The following is a 22764-nucleotide window of genomic DNA, read 5'->3' on the forward strand; positions in this document are numbered from 1 at the left end:
AACTAACACAAGGATGGGTAGGAAATTTTGTTTGATCGAATGTTAGGTGGCAGGAAATTTGCTAATTAAGATTGAATGCTATTGTTGGTGGCCTTTAAACCTTTTGAGTCCTTGTTTTTATCAATTCCCCAGAGAATTTTTATTATCATGTCCCAGTAGCTAGGCAACTGAGGAAAGGTAGCAACTCAATTGTTGTTACTCAAAGAAAAGCTTCACTCTTCAAAGCGATTGCTATCAAGGTAATCGTAGAAAACTTAATGCTAGAGCCAGATTCCATAGCTAGGCAAGAATATTTTTTGATAAGACTCCAAAAATAACGGACACAACAAGATAAAGATTCTATCAAGCAACAGTCCAAGAATGGACAGCAGCAAGCAAACAGCAGAAAAACATTTCATATATGCTTAATATTATACTATAGCGCTGGTGCTGGGATCATGAGTCATGGGTTCAACCCTAGCGAGGGCAACACTGTAAAAGTCAAAAGGAGTATTACAGGAAGTAAAATGCAATACCATATATATATATTGATTGCAATAGCATTACATGAATTAGATTCCCAGCAGCATAAAACAATTGAAAGGGCATAGATGCAGGGAACCAACATAACTCCAAGTCATCAAAGATTCATCTGTTTTCTCCTCTGCATTAACTTCTATAAAGTATACTAGAGCATAATCATTGAACTTATTATAATATCTGGGCTCGCCAGTTAGCAATGAACCTACTGTGACAAGGAATTTGCCACATCAATCACAAAACGGTATCTGACATCAGATTTGGCAAGCCTTTCCATTGCTGTGTTGATATCGTCCATCCGGATCAGCTCAATGTCTGCACTGATATTGTGCTTGGCACAAAAGTCTAGCATCTCCTGTGTTTCTTTCATCCCTCCAGCATCGCTTCCTCCAATAAGCTTCCGTCCTGTAAACCAAATAGTTAGAAACTGGCTGGAATTCAAGGCAAGTTCACAGCAGTCAACCAGGATATCATCTTGACATGATATGGAAGCTTCCATTATAGAAATTATATATTAATATTCTTACCTATGGCTTTAAACTTCTTTTCGTAAATGTTTTCAGTTAAACTAAAAAGCAAAAGTTGAACTCACAAGAGAATTTACCCACTTTTGAACAGGAGAAAATTTTAGACCTATTATCATGCCTTTACAATCGATAACCTGAGAGATTCTCGAACCTATCATCATATTTTCTATTTCCCCCTTTACTGATCTTAAATAGAGAAATACTTTTTGTTTCATATTAAGGATAGAGGGAGTGTTAAAGGGTAGAACCTAAAATTTGACACACAAATTGCATGTTAAACACATATCATAACTTCCGAGTCCCACAAAGGAGGCTTACCCAAAACTAATGGAAAAATAGGCAATTCAAGTGATTTATTGGGCAATCCCACAGTGACCAGTTTTCCATTCACCTTCAGCAGAGTAAGCAGTGGAAGCAGGGGATGAACTGCAGACACTGTGTCAATGATATAGTCCATGGTACCAATAGCTGACTGCAAAGAGTACACACAAACAAGATTACAATATATAATCATCAAAGTGCTTTCTAACTTAACTCAGGGTGCTGATTTTTGTACAATCAAGCAATATTAAGCAGAAGCATAATCTTGACACATCCAATCCTATGAACTGCAATACTATTTTTAGGGCCTGCCAAAAGTTGAAAGGCAGTTCAGAACGCAACTTGATTCAGTGATCGGTCATGATTAAATTGTTCAAAGTCAAACTCAGGAATCAAGAGCATGTTAGTTCAACTAATTCTCAAAATTAATTTCTCACATACCTTCATTTTTGAAGGATCACTGGAAACAAGGAATGAGTCAGCACCAAGTCTATTGATTGCTTCAGACTCCTTTGATGGGGAGCTACTAATGACAGTAACTTTCAACCCAAAGGCCTTAGCAATCTTCACAGCAACATGACCAAGCCCACCAAGGCCTGCAATGCCCAAATGCTTGCCTGCATCAGTCATTCCATAATATTTCATAGGGCTGTACACTGTGATCCCAGCACATAATAGTGGTGCACCCGCATCCATCGGCAAGTTATCAGGAAAGCGAACCACATAGCGCTGGTCAACCACGATCATATCTGAATAACCACCATAATTTATTGTCCCATCCGGATTATGAGAGTTATAGGTAAATATCACACGAGGGCAGTAGTTCTCCAGGTCCTGCTGACAGCATTCACATGTCTTGCAGGAGCCAACCATAACCCCAACGCCAACCCTGTCACCTGCTTTGAATTTTGTCACATTATTCCCCACTTTTGTTGCAACACCAACAATCTCATGCCTGCAGAGCAACAACAGCATGCATTATTTATTTAGGTTGCTGCAATTGTTCTTGGAAGATAATAATGTTGACCAGACCATACTACTGTCTTCCACAAATGATTTACTTAGCTACTCAATTGAACAGTTTCAAATCAGTTCTCACTATTTCAAAAGAAGAAAAAAAATATACAAACATTCACAATATTAGTTAGATGGATATTATTCTTATGCAATATCCAACAATTTAGAGATGATATTAAAGCAAGTCAGTAATGTATGGGTAGGTTAATAAGTCTAAACAAGTTCCCAGGAATTGCTCTAAGCAACCAAGATATCAGCACATTTACATCAAGTGGCCGCTTTTAAGACCAGAATATCCACTCACTTATGCCAGTCCAGGAACATTTACCTGGCATTAGACCCATCATTAAAGGTATTCGGTGAAATGGGAGTTTAAAACTTGGGAAGAATAATTGATCACCTACTGGTCATTTAGCACTCTACTACCAAAACGTAACTGTCTGGACCAGTAAATGCATTCTTTGCAACAATAAGCTGGATATATATTGAGGTCTCTTAGTTGAGGAATTGGAAACCAAAATATTAATAATCTTAAAGAAACGATAATCTCAATGGATAAAGTAACTGATAACCAGCTCTTATCCTGTCTATATAAAAGAATATAACATCTAGTATAATGCTTTACCCGAGTCCTAGAAAACAAAACCTCACTAGTTAAATATGCAGCCTGATAAATATGCCCAGGAGTTACATAAACCTAAAGTGTATATAGAAACCTCTGGTTACAATAAATGATCAAGACACCTCAAAAGCTGCAAACCGAAAATGCATAAGGTCTACCCTTTCTTTACATTCAAAGAGTTTTCGAGTACCTGCACCGTTGTAGTTTGCAACTGCATGCAAATGGTGAGCTCCTTAATCCAGTGGAATAATCAATAGTTAGTTGAAAGTTAATTTTTCTGTGTTTAATTATGCTAACAAAAGTTTTAGAATGGTCAAATACTACAATGGAATGTCTTTATATAGTCAACAATGACATAGTTTAGCTCATGTTTGATGGTTTAATCTCTTTATGGTTAAGCAAATTTAGAGTAGTTCTCATTCGAAGAACCTCAATCTGTACAGTTTTGAATTCACAGCACAAGAAAGGATCCAAGCAACTGATGGTTAGGTCATCTTTCTAATTTTGCAGCCATAAAAGTTGGTTTTTAACTTCAAAAATAACAATATGTAGGATTGGCTATATAAGCTATAATCTTCCACCATGCTCTAGTCAAGATCATATGCTCAGTCAGTTTATTAAGTCCATCAAAATGGTTAGTAGCTAATTGCATAAACTCTAAGGATGGTCTATAGATGTGAACCTCAATGGCCATAACTATGACAATCTACATGACTTCTGAAATTTCTGAATCTCAAGTCTTATGGAATGCAAATTTTTGGTACCATGGAATCTCCTTATTCCTGGAATTTAACATTTAAATATATTCATAATGTTCTATCTCAAGTAAGAAAATGCTACTACTATGAAAAAGCTCTACCTAAAAACTTAGATGTGCTGAGTTACTCCAAATGAAAAAGGCAGTTTGAACTGCAGAAAACAAGAAATATATGAAATCAATGGAGTCATAGGAAATGAAACATATAGCAATGTATAATATCAGAGAAAATCTTTTGGATGCTAACTATGACATTTTAGTAGAGAAGTCTGAATGGGCCAAATTCTTCGTAGTTAGTACAGGGTAATACAGAAATGAAAATCCTAGAAAGGTAACAGTTCAGCCACAAATATATAAGATATAACAAGGAGGATGTACTATCTTCTTTACAAGATATTAGCTAATACAAAGACAAGCACCAGTCATTTTGTAAGTTGGTAGTCAAGTAGCACAAAGCTTACTTATGCTCGGCTGTGCTCTATCAGAAATAATACATAATCATCTAGCCATACATCAGAACAGAATACGCCTCACCACATCCAAGACATTAACAGCTAAATTGTTTGGTTGGCTATGCATTTGCAGCATAATCTACAAACCATAGAAATACAAAGAGACATCATCATCTAGGGAATATACATGCTAATATGAGATAAGTATCATACCCAGGAACAACAGGATATCGAGTGAAACCCCAGTCATTTCTAACAGTATGCAGGTCTGAGTGGCAAACTCCACAGTAAAGAATTTTTACGGTGACATCATCATCACCATTTTCCCTGCAAAAAATTGAAACAAAAATTGCAACAACCATCCTCACCAAAATTAGAAATAAGTAAAGATTGAATAAATCAATTTGTCAATATGATACCTCTTCTCACATTGGATAAAAATGTGACAAATAAAAACTCACTAATAATGACTTGAGCTTAGATATTTTAATGTCGTTTCACTACGGAATTAATACTATATTAGTTAATTTTGTAAGAGAAATGGTAAAAAGTCTGAAAAAGTAGCAGTCCAAATAGTCCAATGTGAGACATTAAATCTTTGCCTTTAAATTTTGTACTATTTACAAATAAACTATCATTTTTGTTTCCCAACCTTTGGATTATAATTATTTAGTAAATCCTCTTCTATAATTTCATTTTCAAGAAATTTCAACAAACAATGCCAACATTTATTAGTGACAGTTATGATTTGACCACATTACAGAAAACTTTGACACAATAAATAAAGTTACATTACAGGCTGATAACAACCGGTCGGACACCGCATGTTATAGTCATAAATGAGGCAGAATAGATGTACCAAAGAATATGAGCCAAAATAGTTTTTTTTTTTCCTTCTTCTTCAAGGTAAAATAGATATTTCATCAATTATTGGACAAAACCCAGGAGGGTTTATTTTTTCTTTTTGTAAAAACTTTATCACCGTCTATTACTGCTGAAGAAAAAGGGTTCTTTTTTTATATAGAGAGAAGAAAAAAGTTTACACTTTGATGAGCTACTAAAGTAAGAAAATCAGGAGAAAGATCCCTCCATTGTCTCCACGCTTGGCCAATTCGTGAGCTACTTCATTGACCCATCTGTTTACATGATTTTTCCATTTTGTTTTATCTGTTTACATGATCAAACGTGTACAAATAAAATTTTATATTGGCCAAGATACAAATCAATTTAATAAATGTAAAATAATAATATAAACCACTGATGCTGGACCTATTTATTAAATAATCCAAAAGCTTCATCTTTACATAATCTTTTCATCAGTCAAGTTTATATTTACTGCGGAAATCTTAAGCAACCACGACACACACGTGAACACTAGCCAAGAGTACATTGAGAAAGAGGAAAATGAGACAAAATTAGCAAACAAAAAAAGATTAAAAAGAAAAACAAAGAAAAATACTTTTGCCAGGAAGAAGAGGTAATGGAATAGGTAGTATACCTTCTGGAGAAATGGAAAGGGGAGAGGGTTCCAGAGCTATCTCTGGCAGCCCAACCCAAAGCTTTTTGTGGGTGCTCTTCTTCTGATGATTTTGACATCCCCTTTTGCTCTCTTTTTTTTTCAGTGCTCTTTCACTTTTGCTTGAGTGAGTTTTGATGGGTGCAAACCACATCGCTCATGGGAGAAATATATAGAGGAGTCATAGCCTACGTGGTGCACAATGGCTGCTTTAAATCTGTTTACGTGCTCCCTTTTCCCTGCCTTTTATGTTTTTTAAAAAAAATATATTTTTTGAATTGAAAATTAAATGTTAACGATTAGATTAAATCGAACTCTGGAATGTAAATATACTTTTAAATTTTAATTAATGAATGCTTATAGTTACTAATTAAAAATAATTAAAATATTTCTATGGATGGTCGTTGTTTCTGTAGGACTTATTACCAAGCAAACACAATAGTAGGCTACTAGGCTCGTACTCATAAATAAATTAAACACCATGATGACTATTTATGGATCTATTAGACAAATATTTCACCTACTTTAACATTTTATTTTTAAAAAATATTTTTTCATTAAATTACAATTTTGATTAAAATTTTTTAAAAAATTAATATATTTTTTGTACTTGAAAAAAGAGAATTCAAATTTTGTTTTTTAATCAACAAAATTATGAATCAATCAATAAACTAAATATTTAAATGTTAAAAATTAATATATTAATCACAATTTTTTCTATAAATGTTACTGTTTTAGCAGGTGTACCACATATTAATATTTCCCATTTCTATAGAATCACCTTCAGTGGGCAGGAAAATTCTGATGGGTCTAGCTAGCATGTTTACGAAGGCCAGCAAAGCCATCTAACCTTTTCCTTTTCCTTCTGTTATTCAATTATTGGCTTACCTTGTAGGAATGGCCATTAATATCATTTACTATCTAGATAAAGGAGGCAGCTGAAAACTTAAATGCAGCTTTGAAGGCTTACTATTGCTGACAGATCTACCAATTTTCACAAGTCTTATTGGAGGTCTAAAAAACTTTTAGTCTACCATTTTTAAATTATTTTTTTATTTTTGCCCATGCTAACTATTGTTGGTTTTAAAGATTTTATTTTCAAAAACAAATTTTGTATTTAATACACCATTCTTATCAAATTTTAAGAGAGATGGTACATTAATTATGAATATTATCTTAATAAGACATCTATTAACATTTTTTAAAATAATATTTTTACATGAAATGTAACAATTGACAGGCAATTTGAGGATTTTAATTTATTGAATGAAAATAATTTCTGCTTATAATAATAACTTTATCAAATATTTTACACTCAAATATTTAACTCAGTAGTTAGTGTATGACTTTCTCCTCAAAATGAGTAGAGTTTGAATCTCCTTCTCCAAATATATATATATATATATATATAAATTTTACCAAATATTTTTTTTGAAAAATAACTTTACGAAGTATTATTGGGTCATACATTACCAAGTATTTTTGTACTTTTGTAAATAAAATTATTCATGTCCTAAATGATGCATATGAATATGATCTAATTATATTGATTGAGTGTGTAGTTTTAGGAACAAACTAAGAAAAACCCATCAATTAGTTACAAAATTGGGAGTAAAATATTAGATGATGGTGTATTTCAAAAGAAAAATTACATTTTTTTATGAAAATTTATAAATAAAAAGCTATATTCTTTCGTATAAAAAGTTGTGACTATTAAAAAGTCATATCAATTAAAAAGTTATGTCATATAATATGATATAATATGACTATAGGATTGTGAGTGATTTTTCGTATAAAAATTTATGTCTTTTCAAAAAATGACATTTGAAAAAATATCTTTAAATGCAAAAGTTATGATCAATGTCACATGATGAAAAATAATACAAAATTAGAAGAAACTGGTCTGTTGCTTTTTTGTCTACCTTAAATCAATATGTATTGTTTTTAGGGAGGGTAATAGATACTTTTCTATTGAGTACCCTCATTATCTAATCCAATTAAATAAGATTAGGGTATGTTTGTTGGGATGATCTTGGATCCATGTAGACACTAAAATCATAAACAAAAAAAAATGAATTAAAAAAATATAATAAAAATTAAAAAATAAAGAAGAAATGAAAAAAAGGGGAGAGAGGTACGACTGGCAGGGTGCGGACGCACCCTACCAGGCACCTCCCTCACCCTGCCAGACACGAAAAATTCCCATCTGGCAGGGTAGTGGAACGTGCCCCCCCGAGTGCCCAGGAACCGGGTATAAAGGGGAGGGGCATTGTAGCAATCGCCAACGGGGGGGAACCTACAGAAAACGAAAAAAATTCCCTAAGTTTCCTAGCAGCCGAAAAACCACAACAATCCACAACAAAAAAAAAATCAGAGAAAAGAGATACCAAAAAATAAAAAAATGCGTAATGAGAGGAGGGGAAAGTCGATTGGCAGGGAGAGAAAGTGAAAGGAGATCTGGATAGGTGTCCCGATCGAAGGAGAAGATAGGAAGCTTGAGGGAGTCCCGCCGGTTGTGGGAAAGGAGATCTGGTGTGTGGGTTCACTGCCGGACGAAGAAAGAAAGGTTGGGGTCTTGCTACCGCCGGCGAAAGGAAGATGCAAGGAAGCCCGAGGGATCGCCGGTTGTTGGTGCTGCCGACCATCGTGCCACCAGATCCGGCGAAAGGCAACCCACAGCAAGGTAGGGGAGAGAACGCCGACGAAGGGAGGTTCAGTTGTGAGGAAGCCGGCGGGTGACGTTTAAGAGAAAGGTGAGATTTTTAGAGAGGGAAGAGAGAGTCTGGCGATAGAGAGAGAAAATGGGGGCAGAAAATGAAGATCTGAAGGAGAAAGGGTGCTTTTATACTCAGATTTAGGCTCAAACGACGCCGTTTCGGGAAAGGGTTGTAAACAATTAAGAAAAAAAAAGCTTGAAACGGTACCGTTTTGGGCACCAGGGGGCTAAATTCTTGAGGCAGGCTTACAAGCTTTTCGGGTCAGCCCGATCCACCTTGAGCCAGGTCGGACAGTGCTTTGGGAACGGGCCGCGGGTCAGCTTGACAGCTTGGGTCCACTTGACCCACAAAGGTAAACCTTTTCATTTTTTTTTAAAATTTTGTTGGGTGATTTAGGTTGATTTATTATATTGAGTTTTAGGATTAATGTTTAAATAGGTATGATCTAGATTTAATAGTCTTAACTTGATATTCTAAACTACACAAATATTAAAATAAAATACCCATTGAAAAATATAATATATATATATATGTACACGTAGTAATAAAGATGTTTAAAAATGAAAAGAATATTTGCACTTAAATAAATAAAGCATATATGCAAAACAAAAATAGATTGCTAAATAAAATATATTTATAGTGTTAGATTTAGAGAACAAATATAACAAGAATAAAAATAATAAAACAATAATAATACATAAATGAATGAAATAAATGGTAGGCTAAAGATTCATATATAGATTAAATCATGAATTAGAAACTAATAGATTAAATATTGAAATAATTATAATAAAATAAGTATGAGAATCTATATTAGAAAGTTAACTCTTTAAGAAGAAAAATAAAAAAATATATAATATATCATTACATTAACTACAAGTAAACGATACCGATGATGGGATGGTTGGTCGGGACGCGAGAAGTCGTAATCTCGGGCTTATATTCCCCAGGTTCGGAATCCGAATCAAAGGCTCCACCAGTACGAGGGGAGGGCCTCGATTTCAAGATCCCGAAATTTTAATAAATAAAGAATTCGACTATACAAAAATTATTAAATACAATAATAATAAAAATATAAAAATATAAAAATATAAAAATATAAAGATATAAAAAAATAATAAATAGTATAATAAAAAAAATAAATATAAAATTTTTATTCACTAAAATAACATAGAATTATAAACAATTTGTCTAATTATGAATGAAAAACATAAGAACTTAGAACAAAAAATGTAAAGAAATAAGAATAGAAAATATGATAATAAAAAATCAAATAAAATGAAAGTAATAATTGATAATAAAAATGGACAATTGTATTGGCATGGTATGTATATATATATATATTGCATCATGCATATTATTGCATATAAATATTTCTGTTTTCGGGTTTAAGCCTCGATGATGGGATCTTCCGAGGATCTTGCGAAGGCGGGTATTTCTCGAAAAGTTCCCTAAGTGAAAAGATATTCTCGGGTCCCACCAGTATGATGGGAGGGCTCGAGAACCATCTTTAATAACAGGCTTTTGCCCGAATTAGGTTCATTATGCATAAAAATATTATTTTAAAAAGAAAACGTACGATGACCCCGATGACGGGAGTTATTCGTCGAATTTGCGAAGGCTAGTTTCTCGGATAATTCCCTAGGTGAGAGAATATCCCGAGTCCCACCAGTATGATGGGCAGATTCGGGAAAATATCCTCGATAAAAGGTTATTCGTCCGGCATTTTTATCTCACGCCATGCATTTCATCTTGCGACCCATTTGCATTCCATTTTAGGTTAAATAGGAGATAAAATAAAAGAATAATAATTAAAAAAATATAGTGAAATTAAAAATTAAAGCCCAATAGGATAATCTAAAAATGGTACCGTTCATGGAACGGGCGTCCCAAGGGTGCTAATCCTTCCCCGGACGTAACCGTACTCCCGAACCTAGATCTAAAAAATCATAGACCAGTTTAAGGTTCTTTTCGATGGACTTAAAATTAATATAAGTTTTCATCGATTAGAATCGAGTCAATAGGTGGCCAATCACACCTATTACAAAAGATTGGTGGCGACTCCTAATTTAATTTTTAGTGAGTTTTCACATCCGTGTCTAGCGGTTGGGTTTCCGGACCCGCACGTTACGACAGATGACGACTCCACTAGGGATTTACCGAGAGTCAAACCATTAAATAATAATAGATTATCCAAGGCTTTAAATGATTCAATATTTCCTTAGTGTTAATGATTTGTTCTGCATATTTTGTTAGGTGCATTAGTTTATTTCGTATTTATTACTTTATTGCTTTTAATAATGGAGAGGATTTAGGATAGAGGGATGTGAGATTGTTACTCCAAACTCGATGGTTTCCTTCACACACACAGCACATTTTGCATTCATGCATAAACCCTCCACCCGGGTTATGTCCTTTTTAGGAGGGAGTTTAGTAGCTACGCTCTCGTGAGGTGATAACCTCCGTATGGGCTAGTGAAGACTCCCACTCAAATTGAACCTAGTCCGTTTGAAGCTTGTAATGGGTGAGGACCGGGGTGCCTTACTAGTTTGTGTGGATGACAATGAGGAACAATTTGGGAACCTTAGCTCTGTTTATAAACCCTGCTCAGCATATAGAGTACCGAGAGCAGCTTAACCCTAGGTAGGGCCATACCCCGTGAGAATATACCCTATAAATAGGTACACATGAAGGAATTTCTTCCACTCCCTCTATTTTAAATTATGCCACGAGATAATAAAGTATCATGGAGTAGACAATAATACCCATGATATTGTTTATTATTCTCTCATTATTTTTAACATTCCATTCTTTCTTTTTACCATACTAACTTAAGTTTATTTTGCTTGTCATGTGCATGTTACATGTTCATTTGCATGCATTGTAATTGCATATAGGAGAAATATTGGCTACACAACATCCAACCTAAGAGATCCCGGTTACATCCATGGCATCGTCATCGGCAGGTCCGCTTAACATATACAGAAATGACTATGAGATAGAGTTACAGATGGGGCAGATCCAACAAGAAAAAGGAGACTGTTTGACCCAAGGACATGTCCCAACTTTACTCGAGAGAGTTCACTTGGACCTTCGGTAGAATGACTTCACAGAGATGGTAGGAATTTGGGAACAATGGAGACGTGCTCACCGAGATAATTTTCAAAACAAGTATGGACACATTGCATGGCTCCTATATGTACCTGTTGATGACCAGATGCTCCGAGCCATTGTCCAGTTTTGGGATCCCTCATACCTTTGCTTTGTCTTTAACAAGGTGGACATGACCCCTACCATAGAAGAGTACTCCTCTCTGTTTCGGATAGATCACATGCAGCTTGATAAGATCTATTGAAGGGCCCAGAAGACGGGACATAGGCGGAAGTTGGCCAAGTTGTCAAGAATGACTACGGTAGAAGTGGATCAGCATTTGAAGAAGAAATGAGACACAGAATGCCTTCCGTGGAGTTTCTTGAACGGATATATTAAAAAACACATGGAGGATGAACAAGGTCTCCTAGCTTTCGCAATGGCGATCTATGGCTTAGTGGTCTTGCCGAAAGTTCTAGGTCATGTGGAGGTGTCAGTCATAGACTTCTTTAATCAGGTGACAAGGAGCATCAACTTGGCCCCATCCATCTTAGTTGAAACCTTCAGATCCTTGAATTTCTGTCAACGCAAAGGCGAATGACGATTCATCGGATGTGCTCAACTCCTAACCATATGGATCAAAAGCCACTTCGAATGCAAAGAGAGTAAATTTTGAAAGCTTTATCTATCTGCGAGTTGTCCTATCTTTGAGTTATGCGAAAGCGAATGGCCCGACTGTAAGAGGAAAGAAGAGTGGGTCACAAGGCTCCGGAGGTTAATGAGCATTGAAGTGACTTGGAGAGCTCCATGGATGCCATGAATGCAAGTAATGTATAAATGTGGAGACAAGCCGTGGGTACCACTGATGGGACCATGGGGAGCCATCAACTATGCCCCGATAATGGTATGGAGACAGTTCGGATCTGAACAATTCGTGCCCATGACTCACCAGCTCGACCAGTTAGAGTTTACATATAGAGAGCCAAAAACGCTAAAGAAAATTGAGGAAATTGCACAAGATTGGAAGAAAACTTGCCGAGTGGATCAGGGAAGGGTTACTGATGAAGTCACCACAGGGTATCATATTTGGCACAACCAAAGGGTGAAAGACGTCATATGCCCCCCGAAAAATCCATCAAAACATCCAATAAACCTAGAACCTCAAGATGTCCTGCTGGAGAGTGAGTTGACAAGAAAGAGACTTGAAAAGGAGATGATGAATATGAAACGGAGACATGAGGATGAGCTAGAAGAAGTAAAGAAAGAAACGGCAAGAAAGGTACGGATGGTTTTGGAAGAACTGGATGAGTGGCAAAGCAAGTTTGAGGAAGTGAGCGAGGCAAATTCTTCTCTGTTAGCCAGAATGCAAGAACTCCAAAGTGCCAACAATGCTTTGCAGCACGAGGTACGAAGACAAGAACAAATCATCCAAGAGTTGAAAAATGACTGCGACTTGTTGGAAACTGCCATGGAGGGTTACAAGGCACAATACGAAGCTGTAAGGCAAAAATATTTCCAAATGAGGGAAAGAAATGATTCGTGCACACAAAGCCTTCAAAGGAAAGAAGCTGAGATGCGATGGATATTGAGATAGATGAGAGAAGTGGCGTTTAGAGCTCGAGTGATGGCAGACAAGATCGAAGAACTCAGGTGAGAGATCCTTCCCAAGAATGAATTGAGTGAGTGGTTGATCGATCACCTTAGGATGGTTAGGGACCAATATGACAAAGTCGATTTTTCCTTTTGATAGTTATGCAATGGTTTTAGACGGTGATGTAATAGGATATTTAAGTTTTATGAATACGGATTTTCTTATGGTAAATGTTGGATGGCCAATATTTTTCCTATTTTTTCTTTTCAATACATTTCATTTGCATCATAATGCATGATTTAAATAAGAGTAATAAATAATAATGCACTCAACATAAATTTCTAACTTATTCTTTGAACCAATAGAACAAAATTTCAGAAAAATAAATTCTCCACGGATACAATACAAGAGCCCGTTTTAAGATTATGGGGGATGAGCATTCAGAGAGGATGGATAAGATTGAGAAGAAGCAAGAAGAAATCATGGGTCAGTTATCAAAAATTTTAGAGTTAATATCTACAGATAAAGGAAAAAGAGCGGTAGGGAGTTCTGGTACACCAGAAGACGTTCAACAGACAGAAACCAATACAGACCCTATGTATCCACCAGGATTTACACCACCACCTGCAAGGAATGCGTCTATTCCCATGCCATCAATGGGTCAATATCCATTTTTTTGGATGCCAATAGGGCCACCACCGACTTATGCTCAACAAAGGCCAATTGGAGGGGCCAGTCCTTCAGATCCCATCTCCGTACCTGATCTGGATGATCCAAAGGAACAAGAGAAGCTCAAATGTGGATCCGTTGAATCGAAGGATAATCCCGATACCCATCAGAAATTTGACCTTTTTGAGGAAATACTGCGCATGATAGAAGGAATGGGGATGTATTGTTCTATGGATGCAATTGAGCTCTGTCTTGTTCCAGATGTGGTTATACCCCAAAAATTCAAAGTTTCAGACTTTGAGAAGTATGATAGAACTAAGTGCCCGGTCACACACATTACCATGTATTGTAGAAGGATGGTCGCATATGCTCATGATGACAAACTCTTAATACATTGCTTCCAAGATAGCCTTATTGGTGCTGCAGCAAAGTGGTATGTCCAACTGGACCGCAATCGAATCCATACGTGGAAAGACCTTGCTCGGGCGTTTGTAGCTCAATATAAGCATGTTACAGATATATGGCTCTGGATCGCCTTTCTTTACAAAACATGGAGAAGAAACCCACTGAAAGCTTCAAAGAATACGCTCAAAGATAGAGGAATGTGGCCTCTCAAGTTCAACCACCATTGACTGAGAAAGAGACCACTGTAATTTTTGTTAACACCTTGCGAGCCCCTTACTATCAACGATTGGTTGGCAGTGCCATAAAGAATTTTGCTGATATGGTGATTTCAGGAGAAATGATAGAAATTTCCATTAAGCAAGAGAAGATCGAAGGAGGTGATACAGCAAACACAAGGAAATGGGGAACTTTTAAGAGGAAAGAGGGAGAAGCCCAAGCCATCACTTCAAGACAACACCAAGGAGGAATATACAACCCTTACCAGCCATACCCACCACACCCCTATTACCTAGCTGTGAACAACACTTCACAAAGCCCATACCTATACCCATCCATGACAAATGCCTTTCCTAACCTGTACCCATATACTCCCATCCAACGGACACCTTACCCCACAAATATTCACCCACTTATTTCCACACTTGTTACAGCTTCAACCACACAACAAACAACACCTTCAAACAATCATACTACCGGTGAATAAGAGGATGGCGGAACAAGCAAGAAAAAGTGCAGTTTGACCCAATCCCAATCCCATATGCTGAACTCTTCACTCAGTTAGTTGCAAACCATCTGGTGGCACCTTTATACATAGAGCCATTAAAACCTCCATTCTCGAGATGGTATGACACTTTCGCCCACTGTGATTATCATTATGGAATCGAAGGTCACTCGATTGAGAATTGCACAGCATTCAAGCATAAGGTGCAAGGGTTGATCAAGGCAGGAATCCTAAACTTTGAAAAAAAAGCCGAAACAGAATGTTAACAACAACCCACTGTCGAATCATGCTGGGGCAGGGGTAAATGCAATTGAAAGGGAGGTGTATGTTAAAAGGAACATTCGAGAAGTGAAAACCCCTATGGAGAAAGTATTTGAAGCCTTGGTAAAAGCCAATATGCTCAAGGTTTGGCTGGAATGTCCTAATGTGAATGACTCAGAAGATGTCCAAAGACTATGTTGCTTGTATCACAAAAGATGTGTGGGGCATTTAATCCAGGATTGTAATTCTTTTCGGAAGGAAGTGCAAAGAATGATGGACGAATCAAGGATTGAGTTTTATATGGAAGCTTCAGAATCAGCAGTAAACATGATATCTAAGGAGTCCACTCACCCAATGAAGATAAAACCTTTAACCATTTTCTATGAACCAAGAGGAGAGTTTGTGGAGAACAGAACCCATGCCAAGATGATCATCAAAGTCCCTAAACCCTTCCCCTATAAAGAGAACAAAGCTATCCTATGGAACTACAACTGCAGTGTACAAGTTTCAAAAGCGAAAAAATATATAGCTGAATCTCAAGATAATGTTGCAAATATAACTGGTGTTAGAGGGATTACCCGTAGCGGACGTTGCTATTCATCGAAAGCATTGGAGAATCTCAAGAATGAGAAAGAAAAGGAAAAAGAACAAAGTCCGAGAGAAAAAAAGGTACAACCTTCGAAATCGATAGAAGACCCAAAAGGACCGGTGACGAAAAAATAAGCTGTCAAGTTCCTCAAGTTCATCAAACATAGTGAGTACAATGTGGTCGAGCAATTGAACAGGTTGCCCGCTCGTATTTCACTACTATCTTTGCTCCTTAGCTCGGAACCACATAGGAACTCTTTGATGAGGATTCTAAACCAAGCATATGTGGATCACGATATCTCAGTTGAAAATTTGGACTACATCGTTGGGAACATTTCGGTGGGTAACATAATATCCTTTAGCGATGAAGAAATCCTTTCTGGAGGAAGAGAAAATTACAAAGCCTTGCATATCACTACCAAGTGTAACTGTTGTATCGTCGCAAAAGTACTGCTTGACAACGGATCATCCTTAAATGTGATGCCCATGAAGACCTTGGCCTGTTTACCCATCAACATGTCCTACATGCGAAAGAGTCAGATGATCGTGAGAGCCTTCGACGAAACAATGAGAGAAGTAGTAGGGGACATTGAGATACCGGTAAAAATTGGCCCGTGTACCTTTACCATTGAATTCCAGGTTATGGATATCGCTCCTTCATTCAATTATTTGTTGGGAAGACCTTGGATCCATATGGCTAGGGCCATACCTTCATCTCTTCATCAAAAGGTCAAGTTCATCGTGGAAGGGAAGATTGTCTGTGTTAACGGGGAAGAGGACTTACTCATGGGCAAGCTAGCCGATACTCCTTACGTGGAAGCGACAGAAGAAGTGCCTGAATGTTCCTTTCGATCCTTCGAGTTTGTTAACACCACATATGTTAGAGAAGGAACCACACCGCCTATTCCGAAGCTTTCCAAAACCACCAAGATGGCTGTCAGTCAGATAGTAGGGAAAAGATACCGAGCGGGGGTAGGACTGGAAAGAGAACTACAAGGAATTAGAAGGCCCATACGTGCTACCAAAAATGAAGAAAGGTTTGGCCTGGGGTATAAGCCAACTAAGAAGGAAAGAGAAGAAATGATAGCTGAAAGAAGAAAGAAAAGGTTGGCTCGCTTTAAGGGGCATGATTTGGAAATTCAAGGAATGACATATCCTCATCTCTACGAGACATTTCGATTTGGAGGTTGCATCTTTCCTGAATCACTCACCGTTGGGAGCCGAGAATCAATGTCAGCTTTGGGGGAAGCCTTTTCTGATTTATCAATATGTGCAACGGAGGAAGGTGAAGAACAGTCAAGAAATGTGGATGGGATTCTTACTACATACCTCGGGCCATCGAATCTAAAGTTGAGCAGTTGGACCACCATGAGTTTACCAGTCACTTGTGATTCAATTTCAAAGTAATGCAAACTAAACATCCGTGCTTATGCCCAAAAGCATTGAAATTTTGTGTATTGGGCTTTTTATCATTTATCATTTTAATAAATTGACATGCGTAGTGCATTTCTCATATTTCTTTTCATGATTAACCATTTCCATTTGTGTCATTTCGTCCCTTTATTTTAACTGTTTACCTATACAATAACTCTACATATTTCAATTCCCTTTACCTTCCAAGATTCCAAATAATGAATGCGAAGATGATAATGACAGTGGTTTTAAAGTTAATTTTGAAAAAGGTGCAAGTGTCAGTGAACTTCAGGATACAGAAAACATGGAGGATTATGATTTAACTCCGGACTTGTTAAGACTAGTAGAACAAGAGGGGAGACAAATTGTCCCATATCAAGAGACACTTGAAACGATTAATTTGGGAAATGAAGAAAATAAGAAAGAAGTTAGAATTGGTATGACGTTGGTGCCAATGGAAAAAGAAAAACTAATAAAGCTACTCCATGAATATGTAGATGTGTTTGCATGGTCCTATCAAGATATGTCAGGACTCAATACAGACATTGTAGCCCATAAACTGTCTTTAAAACCTGAATGCAAACCGATTAAGCAAAAGTTGAGAAGAATGAAACCTGAAATGCTGTTGAAAATTAAAGAAGAGGTAAAAAAGCAATTCGATGCAGGATTTTTGGAAGTAGCTAAGTACCCTAAATGGGTTGCAAATATTGTCCCAGTACCTAAGAAAGATAGGAAAGTGAGAATGTGTGTGGATTATCGAGACTTAAATAGAGCTAGTCCAAAAGATAATTTTCTTTTTCCCCACATTGACACCCTTGTTGATAATACTGCCCGCCATTCCATGTTTTCCTTTATGGATGGCTTTTCAGGGTATAACCAAATCAAGATGGCATCAGAGGATAGAGAGAAAACTACCTTCATAATTATGTGGGGGACCTTTTGTTATAAGGTAATGCCATTTGGTTTGAAGAATGCCGGGGCAACTTATCAGCGAGCTATGGTGACTCTCTTCCATGATATAATGCACAGAGAGGTTAAGGTGTATGTGGATGATATGATTGTAAAAGCTCGCAAAACAGAGGACCATGCGACCAATCTTGAAAGATTATTCAAGAGGTTACGAAAATTTCAACTTAGATTAAATCCGGCAAAGTGCACTTTTGGAGTCACTTCAGGAAAGCTACTGGGTTTCATCGTCAGTGAAAGAGGAATAGAAGTTGACCCGGATAAGGTTCAAGCAATCCGTGATTTGTCTCCTCCCAAAACGTAAAAAGAAGTTAGAGGATTTTTGGGAAGATTAAATTATATAGCCCGGTTCATATCACAGCTCACACTCAAATGTGACCCGATCTTCAAACTCCTTCACAAACATAATCCTGGGGCATGGAATGAAGAGTGTCAAGTTGCTTTTGACAAGGTTAAAGAATATCTGTTGAGTCCGCCAGTATTGGTACCACCTGTGGTCGGGAGACCCCTCCTTTTATACCTGACGGTAAACGAAGGATCCATGGGATGTGTGTTAGGACAGCATGATGAAACTGGTAAGAAAGAAAGGGTAGTTTATTACTTGAGTAAAAAGTTCACTAAATATGAGTCCAAGTATTCCTCGTTGGAAAAGATGTGTTGTGCTTTAGCATGGACGGCGCATCGACTCAGGCAGTACATGCTATATCATATCACTTGGCTCATTGCAAAGTTGGATCCTATTAAATACATCTTCAAGAAACCCTCCTTATCAGGTAGATTGGCAAGATGGCAAGTGTTATTGTTTGAATATGATATTGTGTATGTGTCCCAAAAAGCTATCAAAGGAAGTGCAATCGCGGATTTCCTTGCAGAAAGGGTGGAAAAGGATTATGAACCAATGGAGTTTGAGTTTCCGGATGAGGACTTGATGTCAATATGCCAAACAAGTGGGGAGAAATCGGAGAAAGGGAATTGGAAGATGTTTTTCGACGGAGCTTCGAATGCCTTGGGGCATGGCATCGGGGTCGTGTTAGTGTCACCAGAAAGAGATCATTACCCCGTCATAGCTAAACTCAACTTCTATTGCGCCAATAATGTGGCTGAATATGAAGCTTGTGTCATGGGTCTTCAGGCAGCAATTGAGAGGAAAATTCATATTTTGGAAGTGTATGGGGACTCTGCTTTGGTTATTTATCAGTTGCGGGGAGAATGAGAGACACGTGACTCGAAGTTAGTCCGATATCACAAGTATGTTTCAAAGCTGATTGAAAATTTTGATAAAATTTGCTTCACCCATTTGCCCCGAGAGGAGAACCAAATGGCCGATGCATTAGCCACGCTGGCGGCAATGTTCAAAGTTGGTACCAATGTCAAGATTCAACCCATCATGATTAATCTTCGAGAGTTCCCCGCACACTGCTCCAGTGTAGAAGAAGAAAAAGACGGGAAACCGTGGTACCATGATATTGTGCATTATCTCAAATTTCAGCAGTACCCGGATCAAAGCTCAGAAAATGATAAGAAAACCATTAGAAGGTTGGCAATGAATTTCTTCTTGGATGGGAACATCTTATACAAGAGAAGTAGGGATCAAACGCTTTTGAGATGCGTGGATTCAACCGAAGCTCGGAGAATAGTTGAGGAAGTTCACGAAGGAATTTGTGGCGCACATGCAAGTGGACATAAGTTGGCAAGACAGGTCATGAGAGTAGGGTATTACTGGCTCACGTTGGAAACGGATTGTATAGATTTCGCTCGAAAGTGTCACAAGTGTCAGATATATACAGACAGAATCCACACCCCTGCTAATTCACTGCATGTGTTGACATCACCATGGCCATTCTCAATGTGGGGCATGGATGTGATTGGGTTGATAACCCCGAAGGCATCAAATGGGCATCGGTTTATTCTGGTGGCAATTGACTACTTCACTAAATGGGTAGAAGCAACATCTTATGCCAATGTGATCCAGAAAGTGGTATGCAAGTTCATCCAAAAAGAAATAATATGCCGCTATAGTCTCCCGAAAAAGATCATCACGGATAACGCTAGTAACCTCAATGGTTCGATGATGAAAGAGGTTTGTGCCAAGTTCAAGATCAAGCATCACAATTCAACGCCTTATCGCCCAAAGATGAATGGAGCGGTATAAGTAGCCAACAAGAACATCAAAAGGATAATTGAAAAGATGACAAATGTATACAAAGATTGGCATGAAAAGTTACCGTTTGCTTTGTATGCTTATCGTACAACAGTCCGAACTTCCACGGGAGCTACACCGTTCTCTTTGGTGTATGGGATGGAAGCATTTTTGTCAATTGAAATAGAAATTCCTTCCCTCCGGGTCTTTAAAGAAGTACAGTTGGAAGAAGCCGAATGGGTTAGTGCTCGTTATGAGCAATTGAATCTCATAGAAGAAAAAAGGTTGATGGCATTTTGCCATGGGCAGTTATATCAAAAGAGAATGATGAGGGCATATGACAAGAAGGCACATCCTCGACAGTTACAAGAAGGAGAATTAGTATTGAAAAGAATTCTCCCAAATCAGCATGATCCTCGCGGGAAATGGACACCGAATTGGGAGGGACCATTTGTGGTGAAGAAAGCTTTTTCAAGAGGAGCACTAATTTTGGCGGAGATGGACGGAAGAGAGTTTTCCAACCTGGTGAATGTCGATGCAGTCAAGAAATATTTTGCATAAAAAAAAAAGAGAAAAAAATTTTCAAGTTGAAAACCTGAAAAGGCAGCTTGAATCTGGGATATGTGTTTAGGGTGAAAACCCGAAAAAGTGGTCTAGACACGAAAGAGATGCAAATACTACAAAAGCTTAACACAAAAAAAGTGAAGATCATGATCCGAGATGTTCATGCAAAAGACAAGGGAGCTGACAAATGTGCCTATTTCAGGATAAAATTTTGAGACTACTGTTAATATCTATCGAAACAGTCATTAAGAAAGAACCGTATCCCTTTTGAATTAATCAAATTTCCCCTGTTCATTGTCATTATGCTTGATTGTAGAAACTTCCCTTTTTTCTAATGAAAAGTAGCCTTTCTGCTCCCAACAATGCCATCATTTCTATTCTGCCAAGAGAGGAGATATGAGTACATTGCACTACATTTGTCATAAAATTGGAATGATACTTAATAAAGAGCATGATAAAGTAAGAAATGTTTGCCATATTTTGAAAAAGGATCGTAATTGACAGGAAATGAAATGGAGTCTAGTAATGTAAGAAAAGAGAAAAGGCTAAGAAAAGAAAGAAAGAAATGGAATTAGTAATAGAATGGAGCACAGTAAAAATGTGAAGAATGATTGGATCATGCATATGATAGAGGAAGAAAACAGTTATGAGCAATGAATTGGGGAAGACGAGAGATCGAAAGCGTGATCGATTCATCCCCCATTGATCAAAGAAAAGGCTCTAAAACACCCAAAAAAGGAAACTGATGAAGATGAATTTTAAAACAATTGAAAAAAAGGGAAGTTCATCTTTAAAATCATAGAACTTTAGATGAGGAGTTGATTATTTTTCACCATTCCAAAAAAGAAAAAAAGGTTGCGTTGCCTCAGTTTTGAGGAGTTCATTTTAAAGTCTCGTTGCCTCAATTTTGAGGAGTTCATTTTAAAGTCTCGTTGCCTCAATTTTAAGGAGTTCATTTTTAAAGTCTTGGTGCCTCAACTTTGAGGAGTTCATTTTAAAGTCTCGTTGCCTCAATTTTGAGGAGTTCATTTTAAAAGGTTACGCTGCCTCAGTTTTGAGGAGTTCATTTTTAAAGTCTCGTTGCCTCAATTTTGAGGAGTTCATTTTAAAAGTCTCATTGCCTCAGTTTTGAGGAGTTCATTTTAAAAGTCTCGTGGCCTCAGTTTTGAGGAGTTCATTTTTTAAAAGTCGTAATGCCTCAGTTTTGAGGAATTCATGTAAAAAAAATTGGTAAGAGAAATAAAGAATTTAGTCAAATACAATGTCTACGTTTTTGCACTATTTCGAATTTTCGAAATGCGCAAAGAGGGGCAGCTGTAGACACTAAAATCATAAACAAAAAAATGAATTAAAAAAATATAATAAAAATTAAAAAATAAAGAAGAAATGAAAAAAGAAGGGAGAGAGGTACGTCCGCACCCTGTCAGGCACCTCCCTTACTCTGCCAGACGCGAAAAATTTACGTCTGGTAGGGTAGTGGAACGTGCCCCCCTCAGTGCTCAGGAACCAGGTATAAAGGGGAGGGGCACTGTAGCAATTGCCAACGGGGGGAACCTACAGAAAACGAAAAAAATTCCCTAAGTTTCCTAGCAGCCGAAAAACCACAACGATCCACAACCCAAAAAAAAATCAAAGAAAAGAGATACCAAAAAATCAAAAAATGCGTAATGAGAGGAGGGCAAAGTCGATTGGCAGGGAGAGAGAGTGAAAGGAGATCTAGATAGGTGTCCCGATCAGTGGAGAAGATAGGAAGCTTGAGGGAGTCCCGTCGGTTGTGGGAAAGGAAATGATGGGAGGGCTCGAGAACCATCTTTAATAAAAGGCTTTTGCTCGAATTAGGTTCATTATGCATAAAAATATTATTTTAAAAAGAAAACGTACGATGACCCCAATGACGGGAGTTATTCG

At 37.4% G+C, this 22764-nt stretch overlaps 1 protein-coding gene and 1 pseudogene across 1 annotated transcript; one reads left to right on the top strand and one right to left on the bottom strand.

Moving 5' to 3' along the window:
• On the bottom strand, positions 477-5893 carry LOC18611738 (probable cinnamyl alcohol dehydrogenase 9). The gene is made up of 5 exons (XM_007048153.2): positions 5714-5893; positions 4429-4542; positions 1809-2322; positions 1365-1518; positions 477-924 (listed from the first exon to the last, which is right to left on the bottom strand). The coding sequence occupies exons 1-5, from the start codon at positions 5809-5811 to the stop codon at positions 725-727; spliced, it is 1080 nt and encodes a 359-aa protein (XP_007048215.2). The 5' UTR covers positions 5812-5893; the 3' UTR covers positions 477-724.
• On the top strand, positions 17491-20853 carry LOC108661100 (annotated as a pseudogene).

This window comes from Theobroma cacao, chromosome 1 (assembly GCF_000208745.1).
Source record: "Theobroma cacao cultivar B97-61/B2 chromosome 1, Criollo_cocoa_genome_V2, whole genome shotgun sequence".
NCBI lineage: Eukaryota > Viridiplantae > Streptophyta > Magnoliopsida > Malvales > Malvaceae > Theobroma > Theobroma cacao.